The 25,530-nt window shown below is 53.1% G+C and overlaps 1 protein-coding gene across 1 annotated transcript in view; it reads left to right on the top strand.

Annotated features, from left to right (window-relative positions):
* NTNG2 (netrin G2) overlaps positions 1 to 25,530 on the top strand; it is an 81,554-nt gene that overhangs the window by 33,658 nt on the left and 22,366 nt on the right. Inside the window, exon 3 of the mRNA XM_025359797.1 lies at positions 1,326 to 1,969. Coding sequence (XP_025215582.1) covers positions 1,326 to 1,969 — 644 coding nt within the window. The remainder of the gene's footprint in view (positions 1 to 1,325; positions 1,970 to 25,530) is intronic.

Here is a 25,530-nt window from a genome sequence, read left to right as displayed (position 1 = left end):
TCTCTCTGGCCTGTTTCCATCAATGACACTTCTCACACCAAATGCGTGGGTTTTCCACACCAACAACCTATTCTCTAGCTCTCTGGACACCAACTGGGTGTCCGATGATTCTGTTTAATTCTGACACTGCCCAGAGCTGGCGTCAGAACCCTCAGGCGAAGGGCTCAGTCGCACCACACTGCCCCCACCTCTGAGGCAATTGCAAGTTCCTGCCTCCCATACCTGCCCGATTGGCCGCAAATTGGGGGTTCCCATGACCCCTCCCTCAGGTTTGATAGTTTGCTGGAATAGCTCACAGGACTCAGAAAGGCATTTCCCCTATGTTCACTCGTTTATCAAATTCAGGAACAGTCAGATAGAAGAGACTCAGAGTAAGGGATCGGGGAGGGACCCAGAGCTTCCAGTCCCTCTTTGAGCACCTCGATGTGTTTACCAATCTTAAGGGTACAGGTAAAAAGGCTCAGGGGCCAGGCGCAGTGGCTCACATCTGTAATCCCAGCACTTTGGGAGGGCAAGCCGGGTAGATCACCTGAGGTCAGAGTTCGAAACCAGCCTGGCCAACATGGCGAAACCCTGTCTCTACTAAAAATGCAAAAATTAGCTGGCCAGGGTGGTCCATGCCTATAATCCCAGCTACTTGGGAGGTTGGGGCAGGAGAATTGCTGGAACCTGGGAGGTGGAGGTTGCAGTGAGCCAAGATCGCCCCACTGCACTCCATCCTGGGCAACAAAGCAAGACTCCATCTCAATTTAAAAAAATAAATAAATTAATTAAAAAATAAAAGGCTCTTGAAGGTGACTCAGCTAAGGCGATGTTTAGAGAGTCGAGAACGTGAATGGGAATTTTTGAGGCAGACAGAGAGTGGAAGGGCACGTGAAGGAGAGAGAATGCCATCTGCAAAGACTCAGAGGTACAACCAGGCAGGGGCAGGAGGACAGATGTCCTGGGGAGGCCCAGGCACAGTGTCACCAGGTGTGGGAGGGCAGGTTGGGGTCAGTATATTACAGAGTCAGGACTGTGTATTCTAGGCAATGGGGAGCCATGGAAGGCTTCAGAGCAGGGGACTAACACCCAGCCTCCTTGGTTGTCTGTAGTTAGAGCAGGAACAAGTGTGCATTTCTTGGGAAGCCATGGGATGGCACACCTCTGCACGCATTGAGGAAATGGGCACAAATCCCCCAGCTATGTCTGGGCACCGGAGCACAGGCCCTATAGCCACAGAGCAGGTGTCTGGGCTTGCAAGCAGGGGCCAGGCTGGGCAGAGGCTTCCCAGGCCGTCCCGAGCATCCAGCACCCACCCTTCCCTTCTCCTCTCCTCGCTGCAGGAGAATCCCTACCTGTGCAGCAACGAGTGTGACGCCTCCAACCCGGACCTGGCCCACCCGCCTAGGCTCATGTTCGACAAGGAGGAGGAGGGCCTGGCCACCTACTGGCAGAGCATCACGTGGAGCCGCTACCCCAGCCCGCTGGAAGCCAACATCACCCTTTCGTGGAACAAGACCGTGGAGCTGACCGATGACGTGGTGATGACCTTCGAGTATGGCCGGCCCACGGTCATGGTCCTGGAGAAGTCCCTGGACAACGGGCGCACGTGGCAGCCCTACCAGTTCTACGCCGAGGACTGCATGGAGGCCTTTGGCATGTCCGCCCGCCGGGCCCGGGACATGTCGTCCTCCAGCGCCCACCGCGTGCTCTGCACCGAGGAGTACTCGCGCTGGGCAGGCTCCAAGAAGGAGAAGCACGTGCGCTTCGAGGTGCGGGACCGCTTCGCCATCTTTGCCGGCCCCGACCTGCGCAACATGGACAACCTCTACACGCGTCTGGAGAGCGCCAAGGGCCTCAAGGAGTTCTTCACCCTCACTGACCTGCGCATGCGGTTGCTGCGCCCGGCGCTGGGCGGCACCTACGTGCAGCGGGAGAACCTCTACAAGTATTTCTACGCCATCTCCAACATCGAGGTCATTGGCAGGTAAGGCCGGGGGAAGCCCTGGATGTCACCTGCCACCTTTGATGCTATCCGTTACCTGGGATGTGTTTGGATACCTGGGATGTTACCTGGTATGTGAAACGTGATCGGGTTCTTGGGATGTTACCTGGTACCTGGGACATAACCCGGTTCTTGAGATGTTACTTGGTTTCCAGGAGGTTACCTAGCACCTGGGACATTACCTGGTTCCCAGGACATTACCTGATATTACATCATAGGGGCTGTCTAGGATGGCCGGGACTGTACAGACCCAATGCCTGAGCTTTTCCACCGAAGGAGGTGCATGTGTTGGAGGAAGGAAGTACATGTGTTGGAGGTGTGGAGGGCAGGAGTGGAGTCTGTCTGGGCAGGGCTGGGCTAACTCCTGGTGCTGACTGTGAGAAGTGCTCTGAGGCTGTCCACTGACTCAGTGAATGTCCACTGACTCACATTCAAGGGTTTCTGAGACCACCTTTAGGCTCCACGATTCACTAGAAAATCTCACAGAACTCAGCAAAGCTGCTATATTCACAGTTATGATTTATTACAATGAAGGATACAGATTAAAATCAGCAACAGGAAAAGGTGCCCAGGTCTGGGTCCAGGAGATAGCAGGTGCAAGCTTCTCATTGTGCCCTCCCAGTGGGGTTGTGCAGGCAGCACTTGATTCTCCCGGCAGTGACATGGGACAACGCTTGTGAGCTATCGCCAGGCAGGGATGCGTACCAAAGCCTCAGTGTGGAGTTTTTATTGGAAGCTGATGGTAGAGGCATTGCTGATGATGTGGCTGGTCTTTGGCGTCAATCCCTGCAGAGGTCGAGCTGATACTACGTGGCCCAAGGCCCCCCAGTAAATCTCATCAGCATAGGCTTTCTGATGTGTGCCAAGACCCGCAGGCAAACATGGACACTCTTTCTACACAGGACACTCCAAGGGCTTATGGATTAGGGGTCACCTCGCAGTAAGCCAGAGTCAGACCTTTCTTTGGAATGTGCAGGGTGTGGACACCCCAGACCTGCTGAAGCAGCTCTTTCTTGGCCAGCTTTGGAGAGGAATGTGTTTTGAGGCAACTTTGAGGAAGGCAAAAGACTGTCATAGGAGAAGAAAGCAGCCTTTACCTCCCAAAAACTGTTTAGATTGTGGAGGAATACATGGTTCTGTGCTGTCCTAAGTCATTGATTCTTTTGGCAGATAATATGCCAGTCTGTGGGGGCAATGCTGTCTTCCCTGGGCCATCTGTAGAATGGGGATGGTAACAAACATACTTCTCTTGCTGGATTATGGTGAGGGTTAAATGAGTTAAAGTTGATGAAGTACTCAGAACAGTGCCTGGCACATAATATGTGCTAAAAAAAAAAAAGGTGTTTAATAAAAAAAAATTGGACAAAATAATGGAGTGAGAGGGCTGGGGTGGGCTGAGGGAGGAGAGAGTTGAGACCCAAGGGTGCTGGGGCAGTCCGGGACAGGAGCCTGGCTTAGGCAGGTGCAGACAGGGGCTGCACCTGGGGAGCCCAGCTGGGATGATCACTCACTGTGGGCATCTCTCCACTGCAGGCTCTCAATGCCCACCCAAATCTGTAATGCCTGACAAGTGGAAAAAGTGATTTGCCATATGGCATGTAGAGCATAATCCTGTTTTTGTAAAATATATGATACGCCTTGTGTATCATTTCTGCGTCTTAAACACACATCGGCTGTAAGTGTACACAAGACTGGGACAAACATCATGGGTTGGGGAGAAAGGCTGGAAGCCCGTTTGCCAGCCATGTGCTGTGGTGACGCCTGCATGGTGAGGCTGGACAGGCCACTGTGGTGCTGCTGTTTCCAGCTTGTGTTTGCATTTTGTTTCACTTTGATGGTGTGTGTGGATTCCAGGTGGGCAAAGGCAAAGGCAGGTCGCTCATGAAGCCGGAGTCAGCTTCAAGTCTGGCAGATGGGAGTGAAGCAGGTGCAGACAGGGGTCCGTGGGTCTGATACCCGTGATCTCTAACCCACCTCAATTGGGACAGGATACTCAAAATCAGGAATGTTCTGGAAAACATCCCATATACAGGCACTGTGGTGGAAGCTGGTGTCCAGACTTTCAGCCCCTGGGCACCTCTGTGACCTCTGCCCTTGGAATGCCATTGTCTGGTTGTTACTAGACACCCGCCAATCCCCGGGCTTAGCAGCTCAGGGCTAGGAGCCAGCTCCCCAGGCCCTGCAGGCTCCTGGCTTGTCTTCTGACCTTGGGCTGCTCAGGGAAACCCTCATCTTCAGGCAACTGTTCAAGGACCCTGCCTTACATTTCCTAAGGCGGCTCATGTGGGGCCCTCATGTCTGGGCCAGCTGTAGGGTCCAGAATGGGCCTGTGATGGTCAGGGTCTGGTGGTGCCACTTCAACCCCAGCAGGGTGACCTGGGGTTCAAACCCTGCCCCTCTGCACCCTGTCTCGGTTTCCCATCTGTGACAAGACAACTGAGGCTGCCTGGAGCTCATATCTCCCTGGAGGTGGTTCCCCTTGGCACCCAGCTTCTGCGGGCGGCAGGGAGGAGCCGAGGTGGTGGCGAGAGTGTGCAATCAATTCAGAGAGAGAGTAAACACTCTTCAGGCAGCAGCTTGGCTTGTCGTTGAATTGGGTCGGGTTAGATGGTTCAAGGAAGAGCTGAGGCTACCTCCCCTTTTCCCTCTTCATTTCCCCTGGGAAAGTCCAGCCGTGCCGAGAAGCCAGAGACGCAGGACCCGTGACAAAGGGGGATGTGGCACCCGAAGTTCCTGAGTGGGCACCAGGGACCCCCTGGGGGTTCCCGGGCTCTGGGATTTCACACTGAACCTGTTCTGGGGATTCCCTCAGAATTTCATGACCGCCATGTTGCCCAGTGGCTCCGCTGCGGTCCACTAACAAGAACAGCAAATGTTTATCCAGCATTTGCTATGGGCTCATTTGCTATTGAGTGCTGTTATTAACGGCTTCATGTGTATTTTCTTGTTTAATCAATAGTTGTTTAATTTCCCGATGGTTATTGAATGGTTCAGATCCTGCAAGCCAAGGACACAGCACTGAGCAAGCCGGACCTGATCCCCACCCGCTGGAGCTCTCCCTGAGGGGGCAGTGCTCCCCCAGCTTCATGTTTTCAGATGAGGAGGCTGAGGCCTGTGAGGTCAGGGAATAGAAGGAGATTGCACAGCGCCACTACATGGCAGACAGCTAACATCCAGACACAAGCATGTCCGGGCTCAAGATGGACTCAGCCACCGAGCGGTCCCTAGCCCTGGCCTGGTGGCTGCCTCATTTCTGGTCCCAGCTCTGACTTGAGCCCACCTGGAACTCAGATAGCCTGTATGATGAGGCCATCCCACGGGACTCCCCTCTGAATTGAAGGTTCTTTAATGGGTGGTGGCTCCCTGCTCTGCCACTCAAGTCAGCGATTTCCAGCTCCAAGGGGGACCCCAATGGCAGGCAACAGTGTAGGCAGGATGGGGAGGACAGAAGCACCTGGCTGCGGAGGAGGAGCTGGAGCAGCTGCAGCCAGCCCAGGGTCCTGGGAAGGAGGGACTGGTACAAATGGTGAGGGGGACAAGAGGTGGGGACAGACTGAGCTCCAGCCCCACCACAGGGGGCAGGTGGGGTGCCAGTGGCTCTGAGAGAAGCACAGGCACCCGCAAGTCCCAGCCACACCCCCTCCCTGCCTCCCGCGGAGCCTGCTCCACGTGCCCATTCCTGGAAGGCAGGCAGGGGGCGGGAGCTATTTTCTCCTTCCACACATGGGGAAACTCAGGTGCGGAGCTTGGAGAGTGGTTGGCTTCAGACTGTGCAGCAAATCTGGGGCAGAATCTGGATTTGAGAAGGAATGAGATCATTCCTTTATGGTGCTTGGAGCGGGAGGGGCCTCTGCTCCCACCCTCCACACGACCATTAAGAGAAGCGGGGCCCAAACCTGACCCAGCATCTCACAGGAGAGCCGTTTAAGACAGGGTTCCCCAGCCCCACCACTGAGAGCTTTGGGACTGGGAGGCTTCGGGTGAGGTCCAGAAGGCTGTGTCTTTGCAAAGTTCCTCAACTGAGCTGGAGAGGTGGAAGCTGCTGCATCCATGGAGATGGATGACCATAACCTGTTGGAACCTCAGTTTTCTCATCTGTAAAATGGAGAAATAGTAATGACGTCAGCTGCCTGTTGTGAAGGGTCAATGAAATGCTATATTCAAAGAGCTTATCCCAGTGTCTCATTCCTCTGGTTAGACGGTGGGAGAGGGAAGGCGAGGAGGCTTAGGATCAGGACTGCCTAGATATGAGGCCATTCTTGCACCCAACCCAGGTACTAGAAGGAGTGTGGAAGCATGCCTCTGGGTTCACAGGGGTTGCCATCACAAATGTCTGCAGAGGCTGGGAACATAGCTTATGTGGAAGCCAGGCATGGTGGTGTGCGCCTGTAGTCCTAGCTACTTGGGAGGCTGAGGCAGAAGGATTACTTGAGCCTGGGAGGTTGAGGCTGCAGTGATCTATGATGGTGCCACAGCACTGCAGTCTGGGTGACAGAAAGAGATCCTGTCTCTAAAAAAAATAAAAATAATAAATAAATTCAAATGAATAATAAAAATAATGAGAAGAAGACAATGTATATGGGTACCTATGGTACCATCAGAAGTGATAGGGAAGGGTGTGGCCTGGGGAGAAATGGAGACAGCAGGACCCTCACAAGACAGCGGACCAAACATTCCAGATCTTCTGCAGTAACAAAGGAAGGTGCACAGCAGTATCTATGTAAAGTCTCTTGCTTTCAAAAATATTGGCACTGACTTCAAAAAGTTGTTTAAACTCTGTGCAGGGAAAACAAAATACACCTGCAGCCCAGGACAGCTCACTAGCTGCCGGGGGCACCCCTGCTCTGAAATGCTCAGTGTCCTCCTGCAGCTGGGGTAGCAGCCGCATTCGATGAGCCCGAGGCAGGGCCAACACACTGGAGCCAGGGCAGGGGCAAAACAGCAAAACAGCCCAGCCAGCCCTGCCCACTCCAGACCTGGGAGTCAGAGGGAAGGGGGCATCATCCCATGCAAGTTCCTCTGCCCAGAAAATCCTTGGAAGCTCCAGAGAGGCAGCCCAGCAGGTCCTTTGCCAGCAGGAACAGGAAAGGAGGAATGAGTTCCCCATTCCTGGAGGTATTCAAGCCCAGTGGGTGGTGTTTGTGGGAGATGATGAAGGGAGGTCCTTTGCACCAAATTAAGGTCTTGTGTGCCCATTCTGTTCAACAGGAATAAATGTGGATTAAGGGAACAGGAGAGGCAGGTACCATTTATTGGTTACGTGCCAGGCATTGCATCCTCACTCCCTTTCTGCCCAGGAGGAGGTTGAAGTCCTTGAGCGAGAGGAAACCCGTGAGATCCCAGAGGCTGAGCTGGGCCTGGATGGGCAGATCTGAGCTCTGGAGTGGCCAAGCCCAGCTCCTGCAGACCTGCTTCCCCAGACCCTACGGGGGTCTAGCTGCTCTATGTCCCTGGGCCTCCCCCAACCTGGTTTTCCCCCCCTCCATTGACTCCCTCCCCTCTTTCTTGCCTTCTTGATTTCTTTCATAAACATCCTGTCCCTATTGATCGCCCCGCAACCGGAGATGGACGGACACTGGACGAGAATAGAAACAGCAGAGGGAAGAAAACCGTGGAGGGTGAGCAGGTGGGTGCGGGGAGGGGAGTGCAGAGACAGGCGATTTCAGTCACCCTATTCCTGTACCCACCCTCCCTGCATCTCTTTCTCAGCTGCTCTACAGGAAAAACAGAGGCAAGAAGGGAATTCTGTGATGTTATTCTGCCTGCGCTGACTCCTTGAAACTCTGGGAAGGCAGAGCCTCCTCCCTCAGCAATATTAACTGTCATTCACCAAGAATTCCCGTAGCCCAGGTAGCATCCCGAGTCCTTTATGTGCATTTCCTCATTAAGTCCTATCCTGTGCGGATCATTGTCCCCATGACATAGATGAGGAAACTGAGGCCAGAAGATTGAGATATAGATGGAAAGGCTGGGGTGTGGTGGCTGGTGCCTGTAATCCTAGCACTTTCGGAGGCTGAGGCAGGAGGATCACTTGAGTCCAGGAGTTCAAGACCAGCCTGGGCAATATAGTGAGACCCCCATCTCAATGAAAACAAAATAGATGGAGGTACCCATTGAGGATGGCTGTTATTGGACAAGCAAAAAATGACAAGTGTTGGCAAGGATGTGGAAAAATCAGAACCTTCATGCATTGCTGGTGGGAACAAAAATGGTGCAGCCACAGTGGAGAACAGTATGGTGGCTCCTGAACAAGTTAAATATAGATTTAGCAATTCCGCTCCTAGGTATAGACCCAACAGAATTGAAAGAAGGGACTTGAACAGATACTTGTACACCCATGTTTATAGCAGCTTTATTCTGAGTAGCCAAAAGGTAGAAACAACACAACTGTTCATTAACAAAAGGAGACACGAAATGTGGCCCATCCATACAATGGAATATGATTCAGCCTTAAAAAGGAGGGAGAACCTGACACACGCTGCAACACAGATGATCACTGAGGACATGATGCTAAGTGAAATAAGCCAGACACAAAAGGACAAATACCATATGATTCTGCTTACCCGACGTCCCTAGAGTCATCAAATTCATAGAGACAGAAAGTAGAATGATGGCTGCCAGGGGCTGGGGGAAGGTGGAATGAGGGTTAGTATTTAATGGAGACAGCTTCAGTTTGGGACGATGTAAAGTTCTGGAGAGGGATGGTGACAGAGCTTGCACAGCACTGTGGATGTACTAATGCCACCAGACCGTACACTTAACAATGGTAAGGTGACTGGGTGCGGTGGCTCATGCCTGTAATCTCAGCACTTTGGGAGGCCGAGCCGGGCGGATCACTTGAGGTCAGGAGTTCGAGACCAGCCTGGCCAACACGGCGAAACCCTGTCTCTACTAAAAATACAAAAATTAGCCAGGTGTGGTAGTGGGTGCCTGTAATCACAGACACTCGGGACACTGAGGCAGGAGAATCACTTGAACCAGGGAAGTGGAGGTTGCAGTGAGCTGAGATCGCACCACTGCACTCCAGCCTGGGCAACAGAGAGAGACTCCATCTCAAAAGAAAAAAAAATGGTAAGGTGATAAATATATACCTATATTTTAGCACACTAAAAAATAAAGGAAATAGATGGGTGGGTGGTCTCCATGTCAGACTGTCCAGGTGCAAATTCTGGATCAGGTGTGACCCTGGGCAAGTTGCCTAACCTGTCTGCCTCCTTCCCACCTCCACAAAATGGAGACAATCACCCTGGGGTTTAAGTGAGACCATTCAGGGAGAGGAGCCATGGCTGTTGGGGCTGCATAGAAAGAACAGCAGATCACAGAGGGCCTGGAGATTCCTCTACTGGGGCCTATGGGCTCTTAGGAGGGCAAAGGGTGGGCCTCAATGATCCATGGACTCCCTGAAATATATGCTAAGTGTCGTGTGTGTGCAGTCAGTTGGTGAGAGCCCCTAGTTTTTGTTCCATTCTCAAAGGGAGCCCATGATCCCAAAATATTTAGAGTCCCTGGAAAGGCAGCTTTGTGTTGTGCTTTTCATTTTTTTAAACCCAACTCTTGGCTGGGCACTGTGGCTCACGCCTATGATCCCAACACTTTGGGAGGCCGAGGTGAGTGGATCACCTGAGGTCAGGAGTTCAAGACCAGCCTGACCAACATGGTGAAACCCTGTCTGTACTAAAAATACAAAAATTAGCCGGGCATGGTGGTGGGTGTAATCCCAGCTACTCGTTAGGTGTAATCCCAGCTACTCGTTAGGCTGAGGCAGGAGAATCACTTGAACCCGGAAGGTGGAGGCTTCAGTGAGCCGAGATCGCGCCACTGTACTCCAGCCTGGGTGACAGAGTGAGACACCATCTCAAAAAATAAATAAATAAAAATTAAAAAAATAAAATAAACCCAACTCTTTGGGGACACCCAGCTCTTTGGGGACAGACATTCTGTTAAGTGCAGTTCACACACCTTCAGCTGTACCTCCCAGGCCCCCTGAACTACTGCTTCCCACCAAAAAGCCGGCATGCACGATTCAAGACCACGTCGGCCTCCACTGAGAAGTGCTGGTGTTAGGAAGGGACCAGACTGTACTAAAGAGTTGGGGAGGTCCACTGCCAAGGCCGGTGGTTGGCCCCTGGGCCTGGGGTCTCCTCTGGTCTTTGGCTCTGCTCCACTGCTGGGTGGGGCAGAGAGGGCAGGAGGGGCATCTCAGGCTTGGCCAGGGTCACAGGAGGCTCGGGGAGCCCTGCAGGTGCTTGGGAGAGAGTCACGCACAGCAATGCTTTCCCAGCAGCACTGGACAGAATCGGGGTTCCCTCTTCTCTTGCCTGAGAAGGCATTTCCACTGCGAGCTTTCTTGCCATCATATTAATTCACTCAACAGATGTTTTTTCTCAGACCTTGCGGGGATGAATTAACACATATTTCTAATGGACACTGCCTTGGTTTCTTGGAGCCTCCATAACAAAGTACCACAACCTGGGGGGAGGTCAGGAGTCTGAAATCAGGGTGCAGCTGGGCTCACTGTGGACCCTGCAGGAGGGAACCTGTCCCACATCCTCCGCCCTCCACTCGCTCCTGGCGGGGCCGGCAGCCTCTGGCGTTCCTGGGCTTGCAGCTGCGTCACTCCAGTCTCTGCCTTGTCTTGCGGCTGTCCGCTCCCTGAGCGTCTGTCTTACACGCTGTCTCCCCGTGTCTCTTCCCACAGGGCCATCAATCACATCAGATAAGGGCCCGCCCTCCTCCAGCATGACCTCAGCTTAGCTTATATCCTCATCACATCCACAAATCCCCATTTCCATGTAAGGTCACATTCACAGGCAATGGGGGTCAGGATGTCAACATATCTTTTCGGGAGACGTGATCTGGCCCACAGCAGGCACCTATGACGTGCTCAACACAGCAGGGTGCCAGGATCCAAGAGCATGGAGGGGCTGACGCTTCCATAGTGGGAGAGCAGGAATCCACAAACCCAGTACCCCCAAGTGCCCACAGGTGAGAAAGAAACCCAGGGCAAGGCCAGGCGCAGTGGCTCACACCTGTAACCCCTGCACTTTGGGAGGCTGAGGCTGGCGGATTGCTTGAGTGCAGGAGTTCAAGACCAGCCTGGGCCACATGGTGAAACCCCGTCATTACAAAAAATACAAAAATTAGCCAGGCACGGTGGTGTGCGCCTGTGGTCCCAGCTACTTGGGAGGCTGAGGTGGAGGATTGCTTGAGCCCAGGAGGTCAAGCCTGCAGTGAGTTATGACTGTGCTACTGCACTCCAGCCTGGGTGACAGAGCAAGACCCTATCTCAAAACCCAGGGCAATGTGGGCGTGGAGCTGGGAACCAGCCTGAGACCTGGACCCGGAGGTCAGGGAAGGCAAAGAGAAACCTGAAGGGGCAAACGGGGGCACAGCATTTGTGGCAGGGGACAGCAGGTGGGACAGGCGCGGTGCCTTCTAAGGACTCAATGTGATGCGGCTGTGGTGGGTGGGTAAGATTCCAAAGAAGAGCAGGCAGGGCCCCATCATGCCAGCCCTGCAGCCGCGGGAGGAAGTTGGTTTTGGTTGAAGTTTGGTGGGAGGGCTACAGGCAGCGGAGAGGTGTGATCTGATTTCTGGTGTTTGGAAATCTGAGTTGGGGGTGGTGCTGCTGGAGGCCAGCAGGAGACCGGGAGGGTCCTTCCAAGACCGGCAGCAGCCTGGCGGGGTTCTGGCGGGGACAGGGGCTGTGATGTGGGCCGCCTGGAGGTGGCCTTTGGTGGCGGTGTTGTTGCTGAGTGGCTGGTGGGAGCAGGGGGCGGGAGGCATCGTGGGGGACTCCCAGGCATCCGGCTTTGAGACACTGGGTGGATGGAGATGTTGCCTCGTCAAATGGGGACAGAGGTGAGGGAATTTTCTGGAGGGGAATTTTTTAAATTTCTTAATTTTTTTATTTTTATATTTCATATAGCAAAATGGACCTTTTGGGGGTGCAGTTCTAGGGATTTTAGCACGTGGATAGGTTCATGCAACTGCCACCACAGCCTGGGTCCACCACAGCCTGTGTCTCCAAAAACTCCCTATGCTACCCTTTGAGCCACCCACGGTCCCCGTCCTGAAACCCCTGGAAGTCCTCAATCTGCTCCCCATCTTTTCTGAAAATCTCCTGTAAGTGGAGTCGTGCGGCAGGTGGCTTTTTCAAGGGGTCTCCTTTGTCCTCGACACGCCTCTGAGGCTCATGGTGTGGCCACCTGCGTGGCTTAGGCTCGTCACTCCTGAGTAGGACTGTGCCGTGTGCGCGGCACATCGTGGTCTGTTTACCCAGTCTCCGTGGAAGGACGTCTCGGTGGCTCCCAGTCTGGGGTGATTATGAATAGAGCTGCTATAAACATTGGTGGCAAGGTTTTTGGGTGAACGTAAGTTTTCGCTTCTCTTGGGTAAGCACCCAGGTGTGGACGGCTGGGTCGTCTGGTGAGCGTGTTTAACTCTATAAGAAACTGCCAGGCCGTCTTCCAGCGCGGCTGTGCACTGGAGGAAGCCTGACTTCTATTTTGGACCTGTTGGTTGTGAGCGTTTTGGAGGCATCCGGAGCATTTGGGCCTTTTGAGTGTGAAGCGCAGGCGAGACTGGGCGCAGGGAGTCCTGAGCTCCGTGGTGCGGATGACGCCCGCCGTGGGGGCGTGCGAGACTTCCGAGAGGAGAGCCGGGGAGCCGGGCGGTCTGCAGCCCTCAGATCAGAGAGGCGGTGCCCCAAAACCACGCGAGAGCCGTGCCTCCAGGGCAGCGGCCACCTGTGTCCGTGCCGCCGAGGGTCCAAGCGGAGGAGCCAGCGTGGGCCCATGGACCTGGGAAGATGGAGGTCACAGCAGAGGCACCCAGAGCAGAGCCCGGGATGAAGGCCGTTGTGGGGTGGTTTCAGGGGCGAATGCCAACACTTTTAAAAGAGTGAATAAGGGGTGAAAAAGAGGGGGTGTAGGCAAGCTTTGAAAACATTTGGCTCGGAAGGGGAGCAGGGAGATGGGGTGTGAGCTGCTGGGGGAATGGGGAGGGGAGAGGGTTCTTTCTGAAAGGCGGGAGGCGCAGCAGCGTTGGCGTTGGGATGGGAAGAATCCACCAGGACTGAAGATAGCTGCGGGGAGGGCGGGAGGGACACTGGGGACAGGAGCCGAGGAAGTGATTGGGGTGGGCGGAGAGCTGACAGGACAGAGGGCCCACCAGCATGCGTAAGGAGGAAAGGCTGACTGATTTCATATTTAGGTCAGAAACCCTGCTTCTAACACCTTCTAGAGACTCCATGTCCATCCTGACAACCCAGGGTGGCCCACCCTGGTGACTCACAGGAGTCCCTTTGTCCTGAGTAGAGTGGCACATCACGGGGCTAGCGAGCAGCCTGCCTGAGATTCCAGCTCTTTCCATTTGCTCTTTTCTGGCAAGTCTCTTCCATTTCTCCAGGCCTCAGTTTCCCCACCTGTAAAATGGGATCCTGCTGTTGTAAAGATTGTCTGAAACTTGCCGGCTCAAGTCCCAACACTCAGGAGGTGCCTGAGGAAGGGGAGCCATTGATCCCTCGAAGGAGTCGGTATTTTGTCACCTGAACACACAGCCCATGTTCCTCCGTCACTCACCTGGGGGCCGAGTGGAACTCCTCAGCTTCATCTCCAGCTCTGTCCTCTGTCCCTTCATCAGTCAACAGTCATGCAGGAATGAGAAGCTCAGCTCATAGTAGGTGTAGCCAAAGGGACTTCGGAGGAGAGTACTGCCACCAACAGTGGACAGGGGACTGAGCCCCACCCAGTTCTGCGTGAGCCACTCCCGCTGGGTCTGTAGCCACAACACCTGGCAGGCTCCTGTCCCCCCACCCCAGTTCTGTGGCTTGCTGGACCTCACCAGCCGCGATTGGGCAGGACAGATGGGGCTGGAGAGGGGAAGTTGGGTTGGGAGAGGACAGGCCACATCCAGGCTCATCCTCAGGCCTTGTTCTGCCTCTGGACTGGGCTGCCTCCCTCCACATCTCAGCAGAGGGAGCGTTGGGGGGGGGGGGTCATTGCAGAGGATCCCTGGCCCTTCATCCCATATGAAGCCTGTTTTAGACGCACAGATGCTCCCTTAGATGTACCCGCCAAGTCACACACACACGCAGGCATTCACTCATCTGTAACGTGCCCCTGACTCACACATAAACACACACCTGCCCCACCCACACTCGCGAATCCGCTTCCAGAAGCACCCAGTCATAGACACATCACACTCCACACGGCCGCCTTGCACCCCTGCTCACAGACGCGGACCCACAGGATGAGAGGAGGCCTCTGCGGGGGCCCGGGGTTCACCGGAGGCCTTGGCTTGACTGCCCTGGGCTCGGGGCTTCTCTGCGCTTCTCCCCCATGTTGAGGCACCCACTTCATGCTTCGGTTCCTGGAGGCCTCTTTCCACTCTGTGGGGCAAAGCTTCTAACCATCCCTCCATCCCACTCTCAGCCTGAACTAGGTCCCAAGGTGGACCCCCCCATCAGCAGCCCTGCCCCCTAGAAGAAAGGTGCAGGCTGGCATCAGGTTTTGGTTTGGGGACATGACTGGCCTCCCTCCCTCCCTTCAGTCTTGCCCTTTCTGTAGTTTTTTGTCCCTAAACACAAACTCAGTCACTTCTCTGCACAATATCTCTCGTGGTCTTCTACTGACCTTAGACTCAAGTCCATGCTCTGTGATCACAGACTCACCCTCTCACCTCCTTCTGCAGCCTGGGCTCTGAGACTCCCAAGACCAGCCACCCCAAAGGTTGGGTCCCTCCGGCTGGCCTAGGGCCTAGTCCTTCTGCCTGGAACATGACCTGGCCTTCCCCGGCCTTCCTGTCTGGCAAACTCTTCACCCCTCAGGGCTTGGCTCAGAGAGCACCTCTCTGGAGCTCCTGAAGGCTGGAGACCTGTGCAACCAGCCCCTCGGTCCCCTTCTCCAGCCTTGGTGGCTGGCGGCAATCCCACAGCCTTGCCATAGCTACCATAGCTATGCACGTACACGTCTGACACCCGCCCCCACAGGCTCTGAGCTCCAAGGGAGCAGGGATGGGGTCTGGCTTGTTCTCACCGTAGCACCAGCACCCAGAACCAGGTAGGCGTGCTGTGTATGTGTGGAATTCATTCATTAATTCAGTCAGTCATTCATTTGTTTATTCATGAACAAATGAACTTACATGAACAAAGAACTATCTGGAACTTACTATCTGGAACTATCTTACTATCTTACTATCTGGAACTCTTTCCAGAGAAGAAAGAGACTGGAATATAGGCGCTAGGAGGCAGAGAAGCAGGACCAGCTGGGCTTGCTAGCACCCACCCCTGTCGCCTCCCACCCTTCCACCATCACACCCTGCTCCTTCTCCTGTTTTCCTCGTGTGAGAAATGGGCCTCTCTGGGCTACCGCCTGGACCTGGTCCTTCCCTCAGGGGTGTTGGGCCTTCCTATAGGGGAAGATGCAACGTTGCTGAAGTCAGCCAGGCTGCTCAGGCTGGGGGTGCCTTCGCAGGCCCTGGCCATACCCACCGTGTTACCCCTAAGCCTCACAGCCAAGCCCACCAGCACCTGCCCGTCAGCCTCTGTCTTGTATGCAAGGAAGCTGCTGCCTCTGGCTTTGTAATGGGTAATAGGATTTATCAATAGACTGAGGAGGTGAGGTATGTTAAAGCACTTAATAGAAAAGGGCTTCGCACAGAAGCCCAAATTTGATTTAGCCAATGAACTCAATTGCCGGCCTGATTGCGTTCCAGGAGGCGCAGCAGCCGGCATTTGTCCACATTACCCTGGAAAAGCCAGGCTGCACCAGGCGACCGACCCAGACCGCCCAGACCTCCCCTCTGTCCCCACAGCTCTGCCGTTGGTTCCCTGCTTTCTCAGGGTCTCAGGTTTGAATGGCAGTCCTTTGACCCAAACGATCTCAAGTTTTCTCGCATCCAACAGCCTCCTTCCCTCTCATGCCCGAGGCTCCCCCATTCCATGAATTAGCTAGAAGTCCAGTTTGCTACCACGTTCCTTTCACCATGATCCTCAAATCTGTGTGTCCTCTGGTCACTTGTTACTTCTTAATCAAGCTGGCCTCTGCAGGCTTCCCTCGTGACCATTTGTTGCTTCTCCGGCTGCTGTTCATCTCTCCACACTGCTTGCCCGAGCCAAGGACACATCTCTCCCAACCCCGCAAAGAAGACCAAAACCCCCAGGTCACAGTGCTTCATGACACCTTGACTCAGGCCTGGGCATAGCAGATGGGAATTACCATGTAGAAAAGAAGGACTTGAGGCCGGGCACAGTGGCTCTTGCCTGTAACCCCAGCAATTTAGGAGGGCGGATCACCTGAGGTCGGGAGTTCGAGACCAGCCTGGCCAACAAGGTGAAACCCTCATCTTGACTAAAAATACAAAAATAAAAAAAAATGTTTTAAATTAGCTGAGCATAGTGGTGCGTGCCTGTAATCCCAGAAACTCAGGAGGCTGAGGCAGGAGAGTCACTTGAACTTGGGAGGCGGAGGTTGCAGTGAGCCGAGATCACGCCACTGCACTCCAGCCTGGGTGATGACAGAGCAAGACTCTGTCTCAAAAAAAACATTTAAAAAAAAGGACTTGAGAGGATTTCCATTAGCCATCACCAACCTCGAGGCTGTCCATCCATTGGCCACGGCCACCCACTGGCTGGGGAGGGGAAGCCCCTTGGCCATGTGAGCCCCCAGCCCCCTCCCAGGGCGGCATCCTTCCTCACTGCGGTCCAGGCCCCCAACCCCAGCTCTGTGAGTCCTCAAGAATGTAGCGCCCTTGTTGCTTCAGCCTCCTGCTTCATCCTGCAGAACACGCCAGCCTCCCGTGCGAGCATCTCCAGGCCAACGTAAGATCTGAGATTTGCTTTAGGTTATTTTGTCCATAACCCAGAGGCTCATGAAAAATATTTTTCCAAAAACAAAAGAACACTCTTCACCCAAAGATAAATGCACTATCTGGCAAGAGAGATTGGAAAACATTGCTGGCTGCTTTAAAATAGTACTCTAACTTTAGCCCCCAAGGTACCAGAGCTCTGCGAGGCCGGTCTCAGTCTACCCGACATGTAATAATGTGGGGATGGGTGGTAACATACCAGGAAAGAAGGAAAGAAGGACCAGGAAATGTGATTAGTGACCAGCAACCCCCATGGTCCTACAAGGAGGTGCTTTGAGAGAAGTTGGGGACTAGCTCTTCCCGCCCAGCACCTGCCCATCCCAGTTCAGAGCCATCGCCATGAACCCTCTGAAATCCCTGTGGGGCTTTGCCTTTGCAGGGAGCCAGCCCTGGGGCCTCCTCCTCCCTGCCCAACTCCGGCACCATCCCTGGCTCGCTCACCCAAACTCACCGCTTCCTCCGTCGTTCCCCCCAAGGAGTGGATGACATCACTCTTTCCGGCAGCCAGGAGTTGACCTACATTCCACCCGCCCTCCTGTCTGGGAGACTCTCCAAACCCCCCCCCGCTCCTCTCTCCCTGGGAGGAGGGAAGGGCCCCGCTCACGATTTTTGTGGAGTGACGGTGCCAGGCCCGGGTCCAGATGGTGCCCCCGCAGCAGCTCCTAGGCACTGCCTGCCCCTCCCCGCAGGGCAGGGCACGCTCCCGCCTGGCACGGGCCAGGGTCCCTGTCATCCTTCATGTGGCTGTCGGGCCCCCAGCTGAGCCTGCCACGTTTCCCGGAGAACTGTTGTCTGGGCTGGGCTCTCCCCTGGAAGTGAGGCCCGGTGCTGCCTCCTAACAGTTGTGGTCTCCGGGGGCTTACTAGGGATTCGTCAATTCAAGAAAAAGGGAAACTTAGCTGAGAAGCTGGCTGTGACTCTGTCTTTGCTGGCAGCAGGGCCAGTATCCAGCAAGCGAGAGAGTGCGCCCCATGTCAGGCCATGAGAGAAGTCAGGGTCCGAGCAGAGGGGCCAGACAGCCACACGGGTGAGCAAGGTAGCAGGTGGGCCTGCCAGATGAAAGATGGGATGCCCAGTTAAACCTGAATTTCAGATAAACAAGGGAATCATTGTTTTTTTAGGATAAGTATGTCCCAAATATCTCATGGAATATACTTGTACTAACAAAATCAGTAGTTATTTATCTAAATTTTTTTTTTTTTTAGAGACAGGGTCTTGCTCTGTCACCCGGGGTGAAAGGCAGTGCAGTGGCACAGTCACGGCTCACTGCAGCCTCAACCTCCTGGACTCTAGCGATCTTCCTGCCTCCATCTCCTAAGTAGCTAGGACGATAGATGCTCACCACCATGCCCTGATAAATTTAGAGTTTTAAAAAATTTTTTGTAGAGATGGGGGTCTCACTATGTTGCCCAGGCTGGTCTCGAACTCCTGTTGTCAGGTAATCCTCCTGCCTGGGCCTCCCAGAGTGCTCGGATTACAAGCATGAGCCGCTGTACCAGGCCTAAAATTCAAACGTAACTCTGTGTCCTGTATTTTTATTTTGGAGATCTGGCAATCATTGTGGCATGGGGCTCTGTGGGGCAATGACCCCAAGAGTCCAGTGAGGGCTGGGCATGGTGGCTTATACCTGTAATTCCAGCACTTTGGGAGGCTGAGGTGGGCGGATCATTTGAGGTCAAGAGTTCGAAACCAGCCTGGCCAATGTGGTGAAACCCCATCTCTACTAAAAATACTAAAATTAGCTGGGTATGGTGGTGGGAACCTGTAATCCCAGTTATTCGGGAGGCTGAGGCAGGATAATTGCTTGAACCCAGGAGGCGGAGGTCGAAGGGAGCTAAGATCAAACCACTGCACTCCAGTCTAGATGACAAAGCGAGATTCCATCTCAAAATAAGTAAATAAATAAAGGATAAATATTTGGCAATATATTACTGAATCCTCCAAGAGGCCAGTGGGTATGTCACCCCTTGTGGGTGGCCCCAGGGGCCTGGAGAATAGGTTGATTATCTCTATTTTGGGGAGCTGCAGGCTGCGGAGAGAGGCTCTGGGGTGGGTGTTGGAGGGGACGGCATGAATAAGGGGCCCTGCCCTTGGGGCCAGGCACCTCGGGGCTGCCAGGTAAGGCCGATCTTTGCACCTGGGAGCCCCTGTACTCTCATCTCCATCCCTCCCTCTATCACCTGTTGGCTGTTGACAATAGCAGCAATAATAATAGCTGACATTTCTGGAGGGCTTGCTCTGTGCCAGACCCAGTGCTGAGCACTCGAGGGTACCAGCTCAGCTTGACCCCTGACAGCCCTGCCACGTGGAAACAGCCACTTCCTAGGGTTACAGGACACTGACTGATTCCCCAAGGCTGGTCACCTTCCTACCTTTGCCCAGCTTGAGGGGTCAGAGGTTTTTTTTGTTTTTGTTTTTGTTTTTTGAGACGGAGTCTCGCTCTGTCGCCCAGGCTGGAGTGCAGTGGCCGGATCTCAGCTCACTGCAAGCTCCGCCTCCCGGGTTTACGCCATTCTCCTGCCTCAGCCTCCCGAGTAGCTGGGACTACAGGCGCCCGCCACCACGCCTGGCTAGTTTTTGTAATTTTTTTAGTAGAGACGGGGTTTCACCATGTTAGCCAGGATGGTCTCGATCTCCTGACCTCATGATCCGCCCGTCTCGGCCTCCCAAAGTGCTGGGATTACAGGCTTGAGCCACTGTGCCCGGCCGAGAGGTCAGAGGTTTGAACCCGACTGTCTGGCCACCATGCAACCTGATGCTGCAGCCCAGCGGAGACACTCACCGGCCTTTAACCCAGCAGGTGCTCTGTGCCGGATGCTGCACAGAGAGCTCCCTTGCATTATCCCCTTCTTCCCTTGATTCTTTCTGCAAACATTGAACGCCTTCTCTGTGCCAGGCAGTGCGTTAGACATTGACCAAAAATTAAACCCAGAGAAGTGACTTGCTCAAGGTCACCTAGCAAATCAGTAGCAAACCCTGGGTGAGAATCTGGCTGCTGACTCAGCCTCTCTCTCTCTCTCTCTCTCTCTCTCTCTCTCTCTCTCTCTCTCGCTCTGTCTCTGTGTGTGTGTGTGTGTGTGTGTGTGTGTGTGTGTGTGTGTGTCAGTTCCATGGAGCCTTCCAGCTGCTGTCTGAAGAGCTAAAGCCGTGGGATTCTGCAATGGAGCAGGGGTGGAGAGGGAACAGCCCTGGTGGCCTGGGAGGGGTCTGCTGGCCTCATGGGCTGGCCAGCTTGCCCTGTCTCTATGTTCATTATTAAATCATCTTTTCTGATGGATGAGCTGAAAAGCGCTGTGTCGGGGGATCAGGTGGCCCAGGTGATGGTTTTCTGTGAGATTGATGGTTCCTGAGGGTCAAATTCAGAGAGCAATCCCTTGGGAAAATTGATCCCACAGAAGAAGGGGAAATATCTGGGCTGGAGTGCAGCCAGGAGCCCAGACTGCCCACCCAGGTCCAGACTGCCCACCCAGGTCCAGACCCAGACTGCCCGCCCAGGTCCAGACCCAGACTGCCCACCCAGGTCCAGATCCAGACTGCCCGCCCAGGTCCAGACCCAGACTGCCCGCCCAGGTCCAGACCCAGACTGCCCGCCCAGGTCCAGACCCAGCCTGCCCGCCCAGGTCCAGACCCAGACTGCCCGCCCAGGTCCCGACCCAGCCTGCCCGCCCAGGTCCAGATCCAGCCTGCCCGCCCAGGTCCAGATCCAGACTGCCCGCCCAGGCCCAGATCCAGACTGCCCACCCAGGTCCAGATCCAGACTGCCCCCCCAGGTCCAGATCCAGACTACCCATCCAGGTCCAGATCCAGGCAGAGGCTGGTGCTGGTAGGGCATGTGGCAAAGGGGGCTTCTTTCTTCTTCTGTGGCTGCATTTCCTTGGCCGTGGCTTGGCCACAGAATTGGTAAGCAGGGCCATGGGTGGCAGGCATGGGGGCATCTGGCTTAGTGGCCCCTTTCCTGGCCTTCTTTGTCCCCATGGTATGGACGCAAAGCCAGCACTGAGAGAGATGCAGGGGGCAGGTGGCTGTGAGATCCAGCTTTAGTGCCATGCAGCCCCGGGTGCCAAGCCTGCTTCTTCCACCCAGAGCCCTGGCCCTTGACCCATCTGAGCCTCACATTCTCACCTGTAAAGTGGGAACGACAGCGCGTTCTGGGTTTTCATGAGGATTTGGTTAAGAATGCATAGCGTCCGTCCACGTATGAGCGCTCAGCAAATTATTTCTATGTGCTTGCTTATTTATTTCATTTACTTCATCTCCCAAGGGCCTTCCAGAATAGGGCAGAGAAATCACAGAAGGCCGGCAGCCTGAGGCAGGGAGGGGAAGGGTGTGCCTCTGTCTGGGGGAGCTGCGGGGTGGCTGCAGTTCCAGGAGCCTGTGTCTGTCCAAGAGCCAGCACACTGAGACTTTTCAGGCTCTGCCCACTGCCTGCTTGAGACCCTTCCTAAAGTGGGGTTCACCGGCTGTGTGACCTTGGGCAAGTTGCTTAACTTCTCTTGCCTCGTTTCCTTGTCTGTGAAATAGAGATAGTAGTAGTATACACTGCATAAGGTTCCTATGAAGAGGTGATAACTTCACTCATTGAAAGCTCTGAGGATCCCTGGCCCTGGGAGCTCCTGAGTATAAGAAATGGAAAACTGGGCCGGGCGCGGTGGCTCAAGCCTGTAATCCCAGCACTTTGGGAGGCCGAGGCGGGTGGATCATGAGGTCAGGAGATCGAGACCATCCTGGCTAACATGGTGAAACCCCGTCTCTACTAAAAATACAAAAAACTAGCCGGGTGTGGTGGCGGGCGCCTGTAGTCCCAGCTACTCGGAGGCTTAGGCAGGAGAATGGCGTGAACCTGGGAGGCGGAGCTTGCAGCGAGCCGAGATCGCGCCACTGCACTCCAGCCTGGGTGACACAGCGCGAGACTCCGTCTCAAAAAAAAAAAAAAGAAATGGAAAACTGGCATGTCCTGGGCACCTGTTTGTCTTATGCAAGAGCTTTGTAGACTGTCTCGCAGCTGATCCTTCCAACAACTCCATGAGGCAGGTGTTACTGCCATCCTTATTTTACAGATTAGGAAACTGAGGCCGAGTGAAATTCAGCAACTTTCCTGAGGTCACACAGTCGTTGGCAGAAGATCCCAGGCCAGTGGGGCCCGGGGGATGGGGCTACCATCTCACAGTCACCCAGAAAGACAAAAGGAAGGCACACAAACCCCAGTGGGCACTGCTCTGTGCCAGGGCTTTTGTTTCGTCCCAGCCGCGATGCGCGTGGGTGATATGGCCGGTGTGGTCCACATCTCTCCTCAGGGCCAGGGTCACTGGTGTTCATAGCAGCCTGTGGCATACGCAAGATATTGTTTCCCACTCTTCAGGTGAGAAAAGCGAGATTCGGTTGGTTAAGAATTTGTGCAGGCCACACAGCTGTGTGCAACGTGAGCCAGGCAAAAGCCCCGCCCAACAGCACCACGAGGGCTCCCGGCTTCTGCCACATGGGCCACCCAGGAACGCAGACGCTAAGTTTGGCTCTGAATTGAGCTGCCTGGATTCAAGTCCTGCCTCTGCCCTTTACCAACTGTGGAACCTCAGGCAGCTCACTTCACCACCCCAGGTCTCAGTTTCCCCATCTGCACAATGGAGATAATAATGATATGTCATTTGGAGGACTGCTGTGAAGGGCTGATGTGCTAATTCGGGTGGCACTCTCAGAACAGTTCTTCATGCAAAGTGAACACTCTCGCATCAGCTCTCTACCCAGGAGCCTTCCTTTGAGGCACAATGTGATAGGGTTTTTTGTTTGTTTGTTTGTTTTTTGAGACCAAGTGTTGCTCTTGTCCCCCAGGCTGGAGTGCAATGGTGCGATCTCGGCTCACTGCAACCTCCACCTCTTGGGTTCAAGCGATTCTCCTGCCTCAGCCTTCCGAGTAGCTGGGATTACAGGTGCCTGCCACCACACCTGGCTAATTTTTATAGTTTTAGTAGACGGGATTTCACCGTGTTGGTCAGGCTGGTCTTGAACTCCTGACCTCAGGTGATCCACCCACCTCAGCCTCCCAAAGTGCTGAGATTACAGGCATGAGCCACCATGCCTGGTCACAATGTGATAGGTTTATACAAATAGGAAAACAAATCTCTGAAGATTTTTAGGAGAGATACTGCAAGAAAAGCCTGTAAGCTGTCAGCATGCAGGTAAGCCCTTCACTGTTTCCACACACCCCATTCATTCATTCACTCACAGCTTTGATTCACACGTACAGTCCACACATTTAAAGCGTACAATTCAGTCGCTTTTAGGTTATTCACAGAGTTGTGCAACCATCACCACAGGAGATTTTAGAACATTTCCATCACCCTAAAAAGACACTGTGGCCGGGCGTGGTGGCATATGCCTGTAATCCCAGCTACTTGGGAGGCTGAGCCAGGAGAATCACTTGAACCTGGGAGGCAGAGGTTACGGTGAGCTGTGATCGTGACACTGCACTCAGCCTGGGGGACAGAGCAAGACGCTGTCTCAAAAAAAAAAAAAAAAAAAAAAAAACACAAAAAAAAGCCATCTACCTATCCTAGACATTTTGTGTAAATGAAATTATACAATATGGCTGGGCACAATGCTTCACGCCTATAATCCCAGCACTTTGGGAGGCCCTACCTGGAGGATCACTTGAGGTCAGGAGTTCAAGACTAGCCTGGCCAACATGGCAAAACCCCGTCTCTACTAAAAACACAAAAATTAGCCAGGTGTGGTGGTGGGCGCCTGTAATCCCAGCTGCTCAGGAGGCTGAGGGAAGAGAATCACTTGAACCCAGGAGGCGGAGGTTGCAGTGAGCCAAGATCATGCCACTGCCCTCCAGCCTGGGTGACAGAGCAAGACTGCATCTAAAAAAAAAAAAAAGAAAAAGAAAGAAAGAAAGAGAGAAAGAAAGAAAGGAAAAAATGAAGGAAGGAAGGAAGGAAGAAGGAAAGAAAGAAAAAGAAAGAAAGAAAGAAAGAAAGAAAGAAAGAAAGAAAGAAAGAAAGAAAGAAAGAAAGAAAGAAAGAAAAGAAAAAAAGATTATACAATACGTAGTCTTTCATCACTGACTGCTTTCATTTGGCGTAATGTTTTCAAGGTTCATCCGTGTCATAGTGTGGATCAGTATTTCATTTTTTTTTATGGCTGTATAGTATTCCATTGCCTGTTTACACCACATTTTTTTTTCTATTGATGGACATTGGGTTGTTCCCCCCTTTTGACTGTTATTAGCAATGCTGCTACCAACATTCGTGTACACATTTTGTGTCCCTTTCTCTTGGTTATATACCTCGGTAGAATTGCTGGGTAACTCTCAGTTCACCTTTTGCAGAACTTCCAGACCACTTTCCAAAGCAGCTGCACAATTTTACATTCCCACCAGCAGCGTATGAGGGTTCTGATTTCTCTGCATCGTCACCAGCAGGTGATTATCTGTCTCTTTGACTCTGCCTATCCTGGCGAGTGTGAAGTGGTATCTCATTATGGCTTTGATGTGCGTTTCCCTGATGGCTGTGATGTTGAGCATCTTTTCGTCTGCTTCTTGGACATTTGTATGCCTTCTTCGGAGAAATGTCTGTGCAGATCCTTTCCTCATTTTAAAAACTGGATTATTTGTCATTTTATTATTGAGTTTTAAGTGTTCATTAGATGTTCTAGATATAAATTCCTTTTTAGCTATGTCATGACTTGCAAATTTTTCTCCCATTCTGTGGGTTGTCTTTTCACTTTCCTGACAGTGTCCTCTGAGGTACAACGATATTTAGTTTTGATGAAGTCTAATTTATCTGTTTTTTTCTTCTGTTGCTTTTGCTTTTGGCATCCTGTCTAAGAAACCATTACTTAATTCAAGGTCATGAACATTTGACGCTATGTTTCCTTTTTTTTTTTTTTCTTCTTCTTTTTTTTTGAGACACAGAGTCTCGCTCTGTGCTCAGGCCAGAGGCCAGGTCACCCTGGCCTGACCTCATGGGTCTAAATAACGTTTCTAAAACATGAACTTTAGGCCAGGCGCGGTGGCTCACACCTGCCATCTCAGCTCACTGCAACCTCTGCCTCCTGGGTTCAAGTGATTCTCATGCCTCAAGACCTCCCAAGTAGCTGGGATTACAGGCACCCACCACCACACCTGGCTAACTTTTGTGTTTTTAGTAGAGACGGGGTTTCGCTATGTTGACCAACTTCAACTCCTGACCTCAGGTGATCTGCCTGCCTCAGCCTCCCAAAGTGCTGAGATTACAGGCGTGAGCCACCATGCCTGGCTCCTACATTTCCATCTAAGAGTTTTCTAGTTTGCAGGTCTTTGATCCATTTTGAGTTAATTTTTGTATGTGGTATGAAGGATCCAACTTCGTTCTTTTTATGTGGGTTTCCCATATTATTTATTTATTTATTTATCTAATAATTTCTTTAAATTAATATACTTTAAAAATTTGGCCTCACTTAGGTAGTATTTTTGAGATCCCAGGTCTTATGAGTTTGACATTTAAAAAAACGTACTGCGTATTCAAAAACAGATACTAGCCTGTGAAGCTGTTTTACAGTCTGTGCGCCCATCTCCCCCAGTCTTCTGGTACACCCCACTTTGGGAGCCAATGCTGATTGTGAGTTTTATGGAGGGGGAGAGTGTAGCAGGGGGTGATTGGAGGTAGGGATCGTGAAAGGCCTTCCCAAAGAAGCGG

The sequence above is a fragment of the Theropithecus gelada genome, chromosome 15, assembly GCF_003255815.1.
Source record: "Theropithecus gelada isolate Dixy chromosome 15, Tgel_1.0, whole genome shotgun sequence".
Taxonomy (NCBI): domain Eukaryota; kingdom Metazoa; phylum Chordata; class Mammalia; order Primates; family Cercopithecidae; genus Theropithecus; species Theropithecus gelada.
The sequence above is the reverse complement of the archived record's forward strand: the minus strand, read 5'-3'. Positions and strand labels throughout refer to the sequence as shown.